At 40.4% G+C, this 16,578-nt stretch overlaps 2 protein-coding genes and 1 long non-coding RNA gene across 6 annotated transcripts in view; 2 read left to right on the forward strand and 1 right to left on the reverse strand.

The window, feature by feature from the left end:
* The window catches only part of LOC109424773 (NADPH--cytochrome P450 reductase), a 109,617-nt gene that overhangs the window by 70,325 nt on the left and 22,714 nt on the right, over positions 1–16,578 (forward strand). For 2 of the 4 annotated variants that reach the window (XM_029855332.2, XM_029855334.2), the window contains 3 exons: positions 6–200; positions 337–529; positions 605–754. In XM_029855332.2, coding sequence (XP_029711192.1) covers positions 28–200; positions 337–529; positions 605–754 — 516 coding nt within the window. In that variant the 5' untranslated portion in view covers positions 6–27. The remainder of the gene's footprint in view (positions 1–5; positions 201–336; positions 530–604; positions 755–16,578) is intronic. The other 2 variants (XM_062844221.1, XM_062844222.1) reach the window with 1 other exon arrangement.
* LOC109417220 (NADPH--cytochrome P450 reductase) overlaps positions 614–16,578 on the forward strand; it is a 350,731-nt gene continuing 334,766 nt past the window's right edge. The window contains exon 1 of the mRNA XM_029855339.2: positions 614–754. The gene's annotated coding sequence lies outside the window, so the exon portion shown is untranslated. The remainder of the gene's footprint in view (positions 755–16,578) is intronic.
* Positions 7,554–15,435, reverse strand: LOC134284843 (uncharacterized). Its single transcript, XR_009995962.1, has 2 exons — positions 9,352–15,435; positions 7,554–8,770 (listed from the first exon to the last, which is right to left on the reverse strand). It is a non-coding gene; the product is annotated as an uncharacterized LOC134284843 (long non-coding RNA).

Below are 16,578 nucleotides of genomic sequence, written 5' to 3' on the forward strand. Positions count from 1 at the left end.
CACAGACAGTAGTCGTCACCAGTCGCGATGGACGCACAGACGGAACCGGAGGTGCCACCGGCACCGGTCAGCGAGGAACCATTCCTGGGCCCACTGGACATCATCCTGCTGGCGGTGCTCATCGGAGGAGCCGCCTGGTACTTCCTGAAGAGCAAAAAGAAGGACACACAGACCAGTCAGTTCAAATCGTACTCGATACAGTAAGTTTCTACGTGATCAAAGTAACCTTAGGCCATACAATGGCTGATTTAGTGTTGTTTTACGGCTCTACATCAGCTCTTTTGCGCCAATTCGGCTTCTTCGCAAATGTCGTAACCTAGTCAACCCTTTTCGCAGGCCCACCACCGTCAACACGATGACCATGGCGGAGAATTCGTTCATCAAGAAGCTGAAATCGTCCGGGCGTCGGTTAGTGGTGTTCTACGGGTCGCAAACCGGCACGGCGGAGGAGTTCGCCGGCCGTCTGGCGAAGGAAGGTCTGCGCTACCAGATGAAGGGCATGGTGGCCGACCCGGAGGAGTGTGATATGGTGAGTCTCGTGTTCGTAGAAATCGGACATCAAATGGTTCTAAACGATTCTCTTTCTTTTGTGATTCTTCTGTAGGAGGAGCTACTTTCACTGAAGGACATCGACAAATCGTTGGCAGTGTTCTGTTTAGCTACGTATGGCGAGGGTGATCCCACCGACAATTGCATGGAATTTTATGACTGGATCCAGAACAACGACGTGGACTTCTCCGGGTTGAACTATGCGGTAAGTGTCTTTATTTTTATAGTTGGGTAGTGGTGAGGTTAACCCCTTCGCAAGAAATGAATTGACAAGACCTCTGCTAAGGAGGGCGGAATATCAAAAAAGATAGCAATGGTTGACGAGGGCAAGAGAAGGGCTTCCTGCTGTGGATGTGGATGAGCTACAACTGGACGTAATAATCGACATCGCGCTCTCGAAGAGCAATATCAGCAACCACCTGAAGCAGGGTTTGCTGAAACTTTGGTAGCCACCAAGCAAGGCCAAGGTGATAAGTTCATGGTAACAGTGGCAGTGTCAGGCCCGTGAAGCTGAATGCGCTGATGTCGACCCAGACGGAACAACGTTAATGCTTTCTCAAAGAATGTTAACTCAGAAAGTGGACAGACGGAAGAAGAAGTCGAAGAAAGGGTCAGGTTGAGAAGTAGCTAAGCGAGACCAGAGTGACGCTCTCATCAAGATCAACGAATCCAAGTACTCGGAAGTCCTGAAGAGGATGAAGAATGATGCTAAGCTCACGGATCCGGGAGCTGATGTACGCGGCAAATATTTGATGAAAGAAGTCCTTGGCAAAACAGTTGAGGTGAGATTTCTCGCTGCTGAAGTGACATTTTAGTGTGAAAAACTGGATGAGGTTACGGATACAGAGTAGCTCATCACGCTTTCGGCTACCTGTGGCGAATGCCTATGCATCCGTACAGATAGTGAAGCTGAGGAAGGGTTGGCTATTGTGCTCATTGAGCATTTACCTGTAACAGTTCGTAGTACCACCTCAGCAGGTTTGTGAGAGTTCAGGGAAGTGTTTGTGATGTGTGTTTCCACTCTGCGTGTTTGCTGGTCATCCAAAAAGGACGCAGCCAACAATCATCCTGAAATATTCTCCACCAGATGACCCTGCCTGTAATAGTAGGAGATGGATCTTGGATCTTGGAGATCCTCGCCTAGGATCGGTCATTTGCCCAAGTGGTCCGTAGCAAGCAGGAAGTTCACAATAGAACCTACAAGTAGTGTGTCATAGATCTGTAGTTCAGGTGTGAGAGATTCCAAACACATAGAACCCCGAAGTTTTACCATTAAACCCAGGTTACCTCAAATCCGAGGTCACATCGATACTCTAATTCCAAAATATCCGGATCATTTAGGTTGCAAAGGTTGTATTTGAGCCGAGGACCAAGAAGGAGCTGAAGCGTGGAACGACAGAAGATGACAGCAAGAGTAAATGGGCTGGAGAAATCAGTGAAAAGGTCAGATTATCCTTAAGAATGTGGGTGAAGTAGATTGAAGAAGATTGATATCTAGAAAAAAATAAAGACTAGAGAAAGTGCACTGTGTTTAGACAAATAACCAGGAGTGTGAAAAGCTAACTCAAGTGTTTTGCTGAATCCGCAAAAGAGCAAGGATAAACGTGCTGACTCTAAAGATGTGAAGTCTAGAGTCTCGCTAGCCGCTGGAAAGGGTCACCTTCTGTGACCCTCTTCTTAAGCCGACGGTAGCTGCCGGAGTACTCTCCTGTACCAATCGATGGCGGCTCATTTCAGGTGTTTCAAACCGGGACACAAGCCGTGGGATTGCAAAGGCCCAGACAGAAGCAAGTTTTCCAGACGATGTAGAGCCGAAGTCCATAAGGCACAAGACCGTGAGACCTCCCAAGTGTTGTATCTGTTCCGAGAAATCCGTGAACAGCCAGCACCCGATGGGAGCCCAAAGTTCACAATCTTCCAAAAAGCCACAGCTTTCAGGTTATCCACAGTGTAGGTAACGCAGTTAATCCTGAAGAAACACTGTGAGGCAGCACCTCTTCAACTACTGTGTCAGGCAGTTACTGGGCATGGACGGATATTGCCTTGATACCGGATTCAAACCGCATAGTAGAGAATGGCATCAATCTGGACAACTGGGTAGTTATCCAGTAGTTGGTGTCAACATCCAATGAGGGTCTCCAGTTAGCCTAGTGGTTAAGGCTATGGGTCGCCAATCCGGAGACGGCGGGTTCAATTATCGTTCCAGTCGGGAAACTTTTCTCGACTGCCTAGGAATAGTCTATCATTGTACTTGCCTCACAATGTACAAATTCTTGCAATGGCAGGCAAAGAAAGCCATTCAATTGATAACTGTGGAAGCGTGGAAGTGCTCTGAGAACACAAAGTTGAAGAGAGGCAGGCCAAGTTCCAGTGCGAAAGTCGAGCCACAGAAAAGAAGAATCCAACGAGGGTTTTGTGGTCGCCAAGGTCGGCGGGATCTTCTTCTGCAGCTGTTATGTGCCTTCTCGGTGGACGATAGGGTTCACGCAGATCACAGACAAACGCAGATGCTGAATTGTATGACAGCAGAATTGACAGGGCGTTGGCCAATGGTAATAGCAGGTGATTTCAATGGAGAGACCGTTTTATGGAGCAGCGGGGTCAGATCTTGTTGGAGGAACTGATCATGCTCGATGTCGAACTGGTTAATGTCGATACAAAAAGTGCCTTAAATCGGAAAAGCGTGAAGTCAGTCATCGACGTTACTTTTTGTAGCCCTGACTTAAAAAGTAGTTCGAAGTGGAAGGCAGACGATGCCTGTACGATGTCTACAGGGTCCTGATTGTTAACAAACGAGGTGTAATGAATCCTATCGAGCAAGCGTCCCCAGAGATGTTAGAGAGGATCATCAAGGGACTCTTCCCGCATCATAAGCCGAGCTCTTGCCTTTTTTCCGTACGACCGCTGGGAACTGGGTCGAGTGATGAGAAGAAGATCACCGATCCCGTAAGTAAGTACCCCTTGCAAAGATGTTCAGATCTGCTAATGCAGACATGTCTAGTCGAGGGAGTTTTCCCAGAAATTTGGAAGTGACAGAACCTCGTGTTCGCATTTCATTTTCATTTGATTATCATTCAATTTAAGGATGACTTAGTACGTTTGATGAACCGTATGCTTTTCAACCGAGTGTCGAACTGGACCGCGATCGTATCGCTTTGCAATCGATTTCAGTATGGGGATCAGATTCTGTGTACGTGATTCCGAGTTCATCGATGAATGTATGAGCCAAGAATTTTTGAAGTGGATTGTGTCTGTTTATCTGTGGCCACATCATCTGTGCACGTCTGGCGAACTGCTTCAGAAGGATTGCGTTTTGTTCTATCCAAAGCCTTTTGCACGACTACCAAAGAGCCCCTGATTCATTTACCACAGAATTTGAAGTGGAATCACATAGAATTATTGTTGAAGAACTTCAAAAGGAATCCCGGAAGAAATCCGCATTGGAATTCCTGGAGGAAACCCGGAAGAAATCTGCATTGGAATTCCTGGAGGAATCCCAGAACGTGTTATGGGATGAATACATGGAGGCATTCTTGCAGGAGTTCTACAATAACGTCCTGAAGGAGTGCAAGAAGAAGATGATGGAGGAATCCTGGAAAAGTTCCAGGATGAACCCTGAAAAGATTTTTTGGTGAAATCCCAGAAAAAAAAACATCTGGAAGGATCCCAGGACTAGGGGCAAGACACTGTGCAAACGAGAGTAACTCTGAGAAATTCTGAGTAACTCTTTTACCAATGATCGACCAAATTTGTCAAAAAACACCCCTAAAACTGCAAGAAAAGCGGGATATCGGGCAATATTGTTTTGGTTTTGCGATAGTATCAGGCAACACCCAAGCAAAAACGGGAGCAATCCAGAGAAATTCTGAGCAACTCTGTGAAGGAAAATGTACTCTCCAGCACAGTGTCTTGCCCCAAGTCCCAGAATAAACACTTAGAATAATTCAGTTAGGATTTCGGAAAATATCCTGGAGAAATCCCAGATGGAGTTGCTGGATGCAAGGATGGAAAATGTCATGGAATTTCATGAAAACATGTTATCACATTTCTCAATTTCCATCACTTCCAGAGTGAATTTCCATCCGCTAACATCACCAATCCAGAATGGTGATTTGTTGAGGACAATTTATGATGTCGTCCATAAACATTTCTAACTAGGGATGGAGAAATTAGCAAATAACAAAATTATATTTTTATGACATTTCTCATCCTTGCCAGCATGTATTGTGGATTTAACACCAAATTGGTGTCGGAAGTAACTTCATTGACTTTCGCTGCCTTTTCTATGCGTTAGTGCGTTAGTGCGTCGGAAGTAGTGCGCTGTATAGTAAATCTGGTGCAATATACAGCGCAATACTTCCGACGTTATATTTAATGCTTAGGAAAGGCAGCGGAAATCAATGAAGTTACTTCCGACACCAATTTAATGCTAAATCCACAATATCACAGAATAAACTCCTGGAAGAAGCTCAGAAGGAATTCTTGAAGAAATCTCAGAAGAACCTACAGGAGAAACCGGTGAAGGAACACCTGGGGGATTCTAGAAGAAACTGCTGATTATTCGCAGTTCGCATTATCAAAAAAAAAAAAAAAACTGGAGGAATCCCAGAAAGAACTCCTTAGTAAATTACAGAAGAAGGAATTCTCAAAAGGAAGCAACTCCTGGAAAAATATCAGAAGGAAACCAATAGAAATCATGAAAGAACTGCGAGAGGCATCCTTAGAATCTCAGAAGAAGTAATCATCAAAAGGAGGATTATCAGGAGTGGGAGCTTCGGAATGGAACGGGCACTGATAAGTTTTGGAGTACCCCCACCGGCTGCACCGACTGCTGTCGAATAACCGGGGTAAACTTTTAATTCGACAAACTGGTCACCCTACACCACCATGTTCATTGAAATTTGGCAACTCTATTTTTGTTTTTGTTTTGATTTCCGGATTTGTTATGAAACATAATTTCAACAAATACTGCGGTGGCGCGAATGAAAAGCTCGTTCTTTTTACGATTGTTGCCATCCTCAGTTCATTCCGGTTCGTCTCCAGGCGGTTTGGGTGTTGAATAGCACCAACTAAGAACTTCCGAAATTAGCGGTTGCAAGAGGAGCTGCTGCGGGTGCGAGTATAAGCGCAATATCCAACTGTTTTGCATTTACAGAGTACACCGCTGTGACATCTGAACACTTTTTAATTCGACATGTGTCGAATAAGCGGGGTACGAATTCAAGGGGAATGACATATCCTTTTCTAACCGGGATATTCGCATTTATCCGTTTCTAACCGTCGCTAACCGTTGCTAAGCGAGCTGCTAAGTGAGCAGCAGTTAGACGCGGTTAACGACGGTTAGAAACGGATAAATGCGGATATTCCGGTTAGAAAAGGATGTGTCATTCCCCTTGTACGAATTAAAAAGTGTCGTACTAAAACGTGCCGAACCAGAGGGGTAAGACGGTACTTTATTAACAACCGGAGTCTAGTTAAGAACTGACTGTTAGGAAAAAATGACATTCCATGGTTGTCAAGGGTGTAAGTTTGTCTCTGCTGAAGTAATCCAGGAAAGGTTTCCAGGATGGGATTTCTACCAGGGGCTTCTCCTGGATTTTTTGCGGTTTCTTCTGGAACTCCTATGAAAGTTGATTTTTAATGGAATTTATTATGTACTCCTTACACAGCAAATATATTCTTGTAATATAACATCATTTTCGCATGCACATCAGTCGCGTCGTAAAAGTGATGTACGAATTACATTCTTTCCACGCAGAATATCAGCCGCCGCAGCTTTGAAGTGGGTCTAAGGGGTCTAACAATCGCTAGAACCGGATCGATAGATAAATCATATATAAGTAAAATAATGGCATGGATTCGTACACTGATCCGTTGATTGTTAGGCATATCCCTTACCTCTCGGCTGTTCCATCGAGATATTAGGTAGATGATAAATATGATACTGCTTCTAGGTATCGGTTGGAATGGGTTGGTTGACACTTTTCGGTGCCAACCAGGATGTACATGGTGAAAGTGATAATTGTTGGAAAACGATGTAACCGAATGAAATCACGTTCGAAAAAGGATACATACATCGCTGGAAATTACGCGCTTGGGTATTACAAAATTATTTGCTGTGTAGAAGAATTTTGGAAAGAACGCTGGGAGGAAACCTAGACGGAATCGCTTGGGATGTTTTAGAAGAAACTTCTGGAAGAACCTTAGAGGCGACTTATAATGAAATCCTGAATACTCTTGAAAAAATCCTTTGATCCGCATTAGGCCATCATCATCTAAGTTTAACTTTACAAAAAATATAAACTGCTTGAGCAAATCCAGAATGAAGCGAAACTGAACTATTATAATGCATTTGGACTAGAAGCTTGTATATTTTAAGCTACATTTCAAAAACAGATCGAACAATTATCAAATATTTGGATCACTCATGTAGTAAATCGAGTAATGTTTAATTGCATTGATGGTTGAAGCTTTGGCTCCCATGCCCCACAGCCAGATAACTGGGTTTAGCAGACTAAGCATTATATGTGGCAACACTATAAGCGGCATGATGGAACCGTGCCGCTAAGCGTTATTAGACGCTAAGCGCGCTAAGTGTTATTAGACCACAAATGTAGTTGCATTTATTGGGTGATGAGGTACAAAAGTAACATTACAGCGTGCTTAACCTTTTTTATAGCACTTAAAAATACTCGATATACTACAGCTTGAACCTATATTAGAAGATCGTTCGAAGCGTTCAAATGGTACATTTGTGAGTCGTTTGTTATTTATGAATGATTGCATGCAATTTCGTCACATTTGATAATAAACTATTAATTTTGACTTAAAGACATGCATGCGTTTCAGGTTTGAAGAGCGAATCAATATAAGAAAAAATCTAACACAAAAATAACATGTTTAACTGAACGAGTTTGATGTAAAGGAAAAAAATGCAGTCAAATTAGAATGGTAAAATTGAAATATATATCTATCCTGGTATCCATCTATCTATCTTTATACAGGGTGTTAGGTTCCTGAGTGCAAACTTTTTAAAGGGTGATAGAGGACCATAAATGGAGAAAAAAAATGTTCTAAGCATATGGTCAAATCTCAATCGTTACGTAGTTATTGAACTTCCCATGTTTATGACTCTTATTGCCTTAACTGGCAATAACTAGAAAATGGTCAAACTTATCGAAGTTTTTTTACCCTTATTCGAAAGATTATTGAATTTTCCAACAAATGGCATCTTTGAATCGATTGGTTTGGTTGAATAACTAAGTTTTCTAGAGCAAAATAGCTAAAAATAATGTATTTTTATTGGTTTTTGTCAATTATCTTTGAAACATGCGTAATAAATTGAAATTCTTACTTTGGGAAAGTTGTGGCTCCTGTTACACTCTACAATTCGTTCTTTGACACCAAACTTCTATCTCTTATCATTGTGTTGCAATTTCGATTTTAACATCGCATTTCAGATCATAAATTTGCAACTGTCATGGAAAGCACTTTTTTGCGCATTGTGCCGCACATTTAAATCAAAATTGCAAGAAAACGATAAGAGCTAGAAGTTTGGTGTCAAAGAACGAATTGTAGAGTGTAACAGGAGCCACAACTTTCCCAAAGAAAGAATTTCAATTTATTACGCATGTTTCAAAGATAATTGACAACAGCCAATAAAAATACAGTATTTTTAGTAATTTTGTTCTAGAAAACTTAGTTATTTAACTAAACCAATCGATTCAAAGATACCATTTGTTAGAAAATTCAATAATCTTTCGAATAAGGATAAAAAAAACTTCGATAAGTTTGACCATTTTCAAGTTATTGTCAGTTAAGGCAATAAGAGTCATAAACATGGGAAGTTCAATAACTACGTAACGGTTGAGATTTGACCATATGCGTAGAACAATTTTTTTTCTCCATTTATGGTCCTCTATCACCCTTTAAAAAGTTTGCACTCGGGAACCTAACACCCTGTATATAAAAAATGAGTTACTACTGTTTGTCTGTCTGTCTGACCCTAATAGACTCGGAAACTACTGAACCGATCGGTGATTTCAGAATAAAACCACAAAGTTTCTTGATTCAGCATTCCGCACCCCCGTTCTCTTCTCAGCGCTCCTAGTTCTCGTCCATGCAGCGATCAGTCCTAATCATGCGTATTCCCTCGACCGCAATGCGATCGAATAAGCTGAGAGCTAACTGCTTCTGCACAGGCTTCATGTCCTTGCGACTGCTAAAGTGATAGGAAAGAATAGTTATTTGGATACCATTGGGTATTAGTTATTCTGCATGGGAGCCGTTCATTAACCACGTTGACTTTTTGGGAGGGGCTTTGGCCAAAGTCTACGCTCCATACAAATTTCAAAATTTTTGTATGGACAAAAGTCTACGAGGGTGGAGAGGGGGGGGGGGGCTGTCTATGATGGTCAAATTTCGGTCTACGTGGTTTATGAACAGCCCGGATAAAAATACAATAGAAAAACATAGGATAGGAACATAGGAAAGATGTTAATGAAACAATTGCAATTTTATTAAAGAAAGGGGGATTTGGACAACACTTTGTTGTTTTCTCCATTATATTTTTTTTTTCAAATATTGGTACAATAAAATAAGCCCTTTTCAAATGTTAGTTTAGAAAACAAAAAAAATATCTAAAAACTGGGTCAAAAACTCTTTTAGATGATTTCATAATATGTATAACAAAAAAAAGGTCGAACCAACCCTGTGAACTTGTCTGTGAAAGTGTGATTTGCTACTAGCCCTGCCCTGCCAACTCAACTTCCCGCAAAAGTGCAAACAAAATAATGTACAAACCTGTTGAAATGCTGCTACTATTGTATGCTTTTACACTGCACCACACACTATATTAACTCACGTGCGGAAAATGTGGAAAATTCACGCAGTTGAGCGTGAATTTTCCACATTTTCCGCAGACGAACCTGCACTTCGAAAAATTTTACCGTCGACTACCAAACTGATAACAAAAAAACTTGGCTGTCATCAATACACACTGTTTCGAAATTACAGTCCGGATTCGCTGGTTGGGTCACGACTGCGCCCCGATTAGCGAATCGTGTTCGTTCGTTGGGGCAACTGACAACTGATCAAAATGCTCTAGACACACGCAAGTGACGAGAAATACGTCACGGAACACTCACATACTTGCGCAAACGTTCTGTATACAGGAGCTGTGATGCGACGGCGGTCAGACGTCAAACTCGTTTTGATATCTATTTTGACATTGACAGTGCTTTTTAGTTGGGTTTTGCCCCAACCAGTGGAAATTCAACCATCGAGACAGCCCATCTAACGAGCTCTCAACGAACGAATCGTCACTGTACTTAAAAGCAGGGTTTTTTTAAACGTTCAGACCATTGAAAAACGGTACATTTCAATGTAGCTGATACATTCTATTGTAAACCAATGGTTTGAACGCTGAATCCAAAAGTAACAATGAATTCAAATGTTAATCTATTATTTGTCTATGTAACAATGAAATCTAATGTGAACCAATTGTAATCATTATAAAGAATCAAATTTTAAAATATGCTGTATAATACATTCACAATAGAAAGCAATGTTAACATAAAAATCTATTGTTTTTCAATTGTTGTGCCCATAGCCTTAATTGTTCGTTTTTATACGGGCAGTTCTTGACAAGACTCCGACCAATGTGGTCGTAATAAAGTTACTCCTGAAACTTATCCGTGTCGCATTCATTCCGAAGCTCCCACTTCAACATTGCTGAATGATGCAAACGAAAATTACAGGCAATTTGTGTAGTAGTGTGCGTGTCAGCAAAACGTCAAATCCAAATTCATCATGGCCGACAGTATCGCGCGCGGTTCTACCAACAGGTGGCAGTGTGCTCATGAAAATGATACCGGGCAAAAGTTTGTGATGAATTTCCTCTAAGATTTACGTCTGTTTGTCTGTGCTCATGCTCATGCTCATGTTTCAAACGTATCTTGACCTTGAAGCGTAGTTTCGAGTTCAAAAGGAATCGCTCAAGAAACTTCTTGAGCGATTCCTGGCTGAAACTTTCTACGGTGACTGCCATTTGAATTGTCATTTCTTCGCAACTGCGTACTGCGATGGAAGAAAAACGGTTTCTTGGGCGATTCAGGCAAGGAATTTCCCATGCATCAAGATAGGCTGAGAAATTCCTTCTGAACTGCAAACAGTCCTTGAGGTGTGTTTGACCGATGTAAACCGCCGGGCAGTCATTGCAAGGTACCTGGTATATGCCCGACTGTTCTTCTGGTGGCACTTTGTCCTCAAAGTTACACAGTAGATCGCGTAACATGCCTCGCTCTTATGTTGACGAAATTTTTGATTGTTTTTTTTTTTTTTAATTTCTTTTTATTCGTGAATTTTAACTTAGGGTCATTCTTCACACTGGTTGGTTTTGTGACTTTCGAATAGGATGGAAGGCTAATTCGTTGTTTGCATTGAAAACAAACGTTTATAATGCACAAAATAATGCATTGACGCTAAAATATTGTCGGGGTTGAAATTAGAAGTTTTCCCACGCGCTACAACTGGCTATTCATATAATGCTTAGTGCGCTGGAGTAAAATTAGTCTATGGTAAAATCGCTTATCCCGTGTTGAAATTTTATATCAGCTAGGTATCATTTTTCGCGCTGGAATCTATCAATTTCCGCAATGAACAATACAAGATTTGGGTTTAATAGACCACGGATTGCATCGTTATGGTAAGTTTCCAGTTCCCAAGTAGAGCGCTCAAGTAAAATTCCTCCTTTTTCCGTAAGTAATTTTGACATTTGTTTAACCGACAGCATTTTTACGAAACGATGCTGTAAGAAGGATGTGAAGAAAAGGGCACTGCATACGGCCGCCGGTTGCTAGATAAATTGTTCGTTGTTCGTGTGGCGTTTCGTGGCCTCGTTGTTTACGATTTGGACTGAGAAAAATTTTGTTCGTTTCATCAGGAAGTGTGATTGAAATTTAAATTTAATTTTTGCGCGCGTATGGGGAAAATCCAGATAGTGAGATTTCAACGTCACGGTGTCAAAATCTCGATTATTATCGAACTTTCATGTACCTCGGATTTTTCTTCGGAAATTGTTAGTATTTGGGCTATATCGGCACCAACATTTCAAAAGGACGTAACTGCATTTACAACCAATGCCTTCTCACAAAGCTGTGGAGCGTATCCCATCCCTCTCGAGCAATCCACTAGCACAAATAGAAAGATAAAATCCTCCTCTTTCAATTAATGGATGTGAATTGCTTGAGATGAATGAAATACGACCCACAGCTCTGTGGGAAGGCATTGGTTGCAAAAGCAGTTACGCCCTTTTGAAATGTTGGTGCCGATATATTCATAATCGGAAGACGAGAAAATATTTTATTGGTGAAAATTTTCCCATACATTTTGTATGGGACGTTATTTGGTTAAAATTAGTATTATGCTTTTGGTCGAAATACGAAGTGACCGAACGTGCGAAAATTGATTTTTAACCTACTTAAAAATGTCGCAACTCAATTTGGATTAGTGCATATTGTTGCTCTTAATTAGCTTAATGATGCGCAACAGAAAAAATAGATTCAAATTTACTTCGCAGCTGCAACTTCGCATGTGCTTCTAGCGACGACTTCGATTTGGTGGTGCGACGATAATATTTAATTAATTTTAGTATGGAAAATAGCCAAAAACTTAGATAAATCAAAATTTCCCCGATGGAATATTTTAAAACTTTCCAATTATAAAGTATAGCCAAAATGCTGACTTTCTGTGAAGAAAGATCCGAGGTACATGGAAGTTCGATAATAATCGAAATTTTGACACCGTGCAACGGAGTTCCAGATTCTTTGTGATGAATCTTTTGGCATTCCGTACAAAGGTTTTTCTTTGGGGTTTCACAGAAAGTCCTCTTGAAATTCTTCCAGATGTTCCACCGAAAAATCCATCAGAAGTTCGCAGGGGATTCTTATAAAATGTCTCTGAGATTTTCATTAGAAGTTCTACAAAAAATCCCTCCGTGAGTTCCTTCTAATTCAGGATTTATTTATTTTGTTTTTTTTTTTAATTTTGGGATCTTCTAGGAGTTCCTTCAGGGTTTTCTCCAGAGGTGTTTTCTAAGATTCTACCAGGAGTTTTTTCGAACTATTCTACAATAATTTCATCCGGGATTTCTTAAGTATTTTTTATCCGGGGTTCACTCAGATATTTATTCGGAGATTGCCGCAGGAATTCCTTCCGGGATCATTTCAGGATTTCCTTCTAGGATTTCTATAGGAATTCATTCTTTGATTCGTCCTGGAGTTCTTTCAGTGATTCTTCTAGGATTTCTTTCTAAGATACAACTTTTTGAGATTCATCTAGGTTGTCTCTGGACGTTTCTCATGTGAATCCTCAAAGAATTCCTTTTGTAATTCCTCTAGATTCTTCCGGGATTCCTCCAGGATCTCCTTCTAGGTTTCCCCTAGGAGTAATTTTATGGGTTCCTCTCATAGTTTCTTCTGGTATTTCTCCAGGATTTTCTTCTAAGATTACACCAGGGGTGGCATCAGGGACCTCTCCAGAAATTTTACCCGGGGTATCTTCCGGGAATTTTTTAAAAGTTCTTTCCGGAATTTCTTCAGAACTTCCAGACTCCTGGAAAATAAGTCAAGGTTCTTCCAGGAGTTCCTTCTAAGACTTGTCCAATAATTTATCCAGGATATCCTTCCGGGATTCCTCCAAGAACTTCTACTGGGATTCCTTGCAGATTACATATTCTGGAATTCATTCTGGAAGTTTCTTAAATTTTGCTCATGGAAATACTCCAGAAGTTTTTTTTTATTCTTTATGGAAGTACTCCAAGACTTGCTCTTGAGTTCCTTATAAAATTCCTGCTTCTTAACGAATATCTCCAGCAGTTTTGCAGGGAATATCTACACGAGCTATTTTAGAGATTCTTTCAATAGTTTCTTCCCAGATAAAAATCTGAAGACATTCCGAAAGGTTCTGGAGAAATTATAAAAAAAAACTCGTGAAAGAATCCCTGAACGAACTTCTAGAATAATTTCATAGGAATCTTCTGGAGGAATCTCGGAAGGAATTTCTAGAGAATTCCATGAAAGAATCTCTGAAGGAATCCCGTATGGAGTTACAGGAGTAATCCTGGAGAGAACTCGTGGAAGTTCTGAACAAATCCTAAACAAATTGCAGGAATAACATCTGAGGGAACTCCCTTAGGTATCCCAGAAAGAACTCCTGGAGCAATCCTGAATTAATTTCGAGAGACATCTAGGATGGAATTTCTGGAGGAATCCCAAGCAGAAATTCTGAGGGAATCTCAGAGCAATTCTCGTAGGGATCTTGGAACGAATTCCTGGAATTCAGAAAGATTTCCTAATAAAATAGTAAATGACTATTTTTTTACCAGGAATAGTGTATTACGTAAAGCTAATACCATACAAATTTCATCAAAATCGGTTGAATATTGGTGGAGATATCGTTGAAACAAGAAATTTGCCATTTGAGAAGTTTGAGCAAACGAACGTTTTTAAAAATATCACTTCTTCACCGTTATAGCTCTAGAACCAAAAATACTGAACCGATTTCAATCAAAACTGTTCTGTATGTAAAGTATACATGTAGAAATATTGTGCAAAAATTTCATTCAATTTGATCTAGCCGTAATAAAGTTTTAGCCGCATATGCGGCACAAAGTCACAATAAGCAAAAATGTTTTGTTTTTGTATCATGGCATTCAAACAGTTATAACTTGAAAAATTTTCAAGCAATTTGGCTAAGAACAGTTTTCATAATGGTTTTACAGTTTCAAATGTTAATAAAAATCGGAACAGTCATGACAGTTGTACAAACAAAATAGTACACACGGAATAAAATGATTAAAAATTACCTAAAATATGCCTTGAAGCGATTTGAGTTTTGAATACTAGAAAAACGTATTGAACCGATTTTGAGATTTTTTTATCAGTTTATTGATACTCTGTTAAGAACTTCGAGTTAAATTTTCAGACGTCTTGACGAGTTACATCAAAATTATAACCTACACAATTTTTAAAACGGGTGAAAAAAAATGCTAAAATCTTGTTTTATGATATTAACAATATCTGCGCCAATATCAAACTGAATTTGTTGCCATTGTTATGGTATTAGCTACACATTATATATTATTCCTGGTCAAAAAAATATTTGATTTTGTGAACGCAATCAAAACCTATACATTATTTTCTGTGTCCAAATTTCATCGAATACAGTCTTCCCAGGTTCTAGTGCACCATACAACATTCAACAAACGAAATGAAATGATTATGATGCAACAGTTTTATAAACAATTCAGTTTTGGGGTGTCTTTATAAATTTTTAAACTACGTAACGGCAAATTATTCAACCTCAAGAAATTCAATTTCGTGTTCAGATGCAGCCATGCTGAGGGACGACGGAGCACACATTATAGAGCGACACGGCTAAATACAGTCCGGATTCGCTGGTTGGGTCACGACTGCGCCCCGATTAGCGAATCGTGTTCGTTCGTTGGGGCAACTGACAACTGATCAAAATGCTCTAGACACACGCAAGTGACGAGAAATACGTCACGGAACACTCACATACTTGCGCAAACGTTCTGTATACAGGAGCTGTGATGCGACGGCGGTCAGACGTCAAACTCGTTTTGATATCTATTTTGACATTGACAGTGCTTTTTAGTTGGGTTTTGCCCCAACCAGTGGAAATTCAACCATCGAGACAGCCCATCTAACGAGCTCTCAACGAACGAATCGTCACTGTACTAATGCACACTGTGAACGCGCAGGCGCGAAAGAAGAAACACAAAGAAAGAGAAATGTCCCTTTTACTCACGGAATAATACATCGACATATTAGTCCTGTTCAACGACGTAGGTTGAACTTGCTCGAAGTTGCTCCATCCTACTCTTACCCATTTGTCAACAAACGGGAAAGAGCGGGATGGAGCAAGTTCGAGCAAGTTCAACCTACGTCGTTGAACAGGACTATTATTCCGTACGGAAAAACAACAACATGACTGACAGCATCGCATGACAGTGCCATCTGTTGGCAAATAGCTTTCTGGCTGCGAATTACTTATCAACTGCGAACGCTTAAGTAATTTTGATTGCAAAAGTTTTACGCGAGCATTACTTATCCTATCCTTTTACAGAGTACTTATCAAGTGGAAACTAGCCATTACCATGTATTTTTGACATTCGATGATCGGGGTGACAGTTGAACACAAAGGAATTTGTTAAGCACCGGCGATACTTGACGAAACTTTGTTAAGTTGTACTCACACTGTGTTTACAGTTTTGGCTGTCACCCCCATCGCGAAAAGTCGTCATGGATTGCCTTATTTATTATGACTCGTTTCACCTTAATCATTGCATATGAACCAGCCTCCTGTCACGCGGCCATGTTTTTGAGGTCAGCATCAAAATCCAGGAACGATTATTGACTGTGGCTGAATCATTTTAATAACAATTCTAAATTTTATGGAAACCTTTTTTGCCATGACGAAGACGCGCTGATTTTATTACGACTTCATTTTTAAATAAATAATTGCAAAAAAAAATCATGTTTTGCTTAAACTAACGATTTTAAAAGGTGATAAAAATATTGGTTGTGAAAAAAAGTTTCGCCGCTTTTGATTTTTGCTCCTCACGCTAACCTGAAACTACCCATCGCCTGGGTCGATTCTACCCGGATTTTCATGTTGTTAGCAGTTGTCAAAATCCGGGTAACCCGAAAACCCAGATTGGTTTAATCTGGGTAAAGATCTGGGTAATCGGCACTTTGTCACTTTTCGGCTTGAGAATATGGCAGCGGTCAGGCAAACGCTGGCAATTATGAATGTTTCCACGAAAAATATGAGGATAAATGACGGGAAAACAGAGAAATTCTTCCAGGGAACTGTTTTCCTGCATCAGGTAAGTGAACAGCACATGGGAGTTGGGAGCTTTTTATAAAAAATCTAATTTGGAAATAAATTAACTAAATCAAGGTCCAGGAGGAGCTGGGTACCGGTTACCCAGATTTTGTCACCAAC

The sequence above is a fragment of the Aedes albopictus genome, chromosome 1, assembly GCF_035046485.1.
Source record: "Aedes albopictus strain Foshan chromosome 1, AalbF5, whole genome shotgun sequence".
Classification (NCBI taxonomy): Eukaryota; Metazoa; Arthropoda; class Insecta; order Diptera; family Culicidae; genus Aedes; species Aedes albopictus.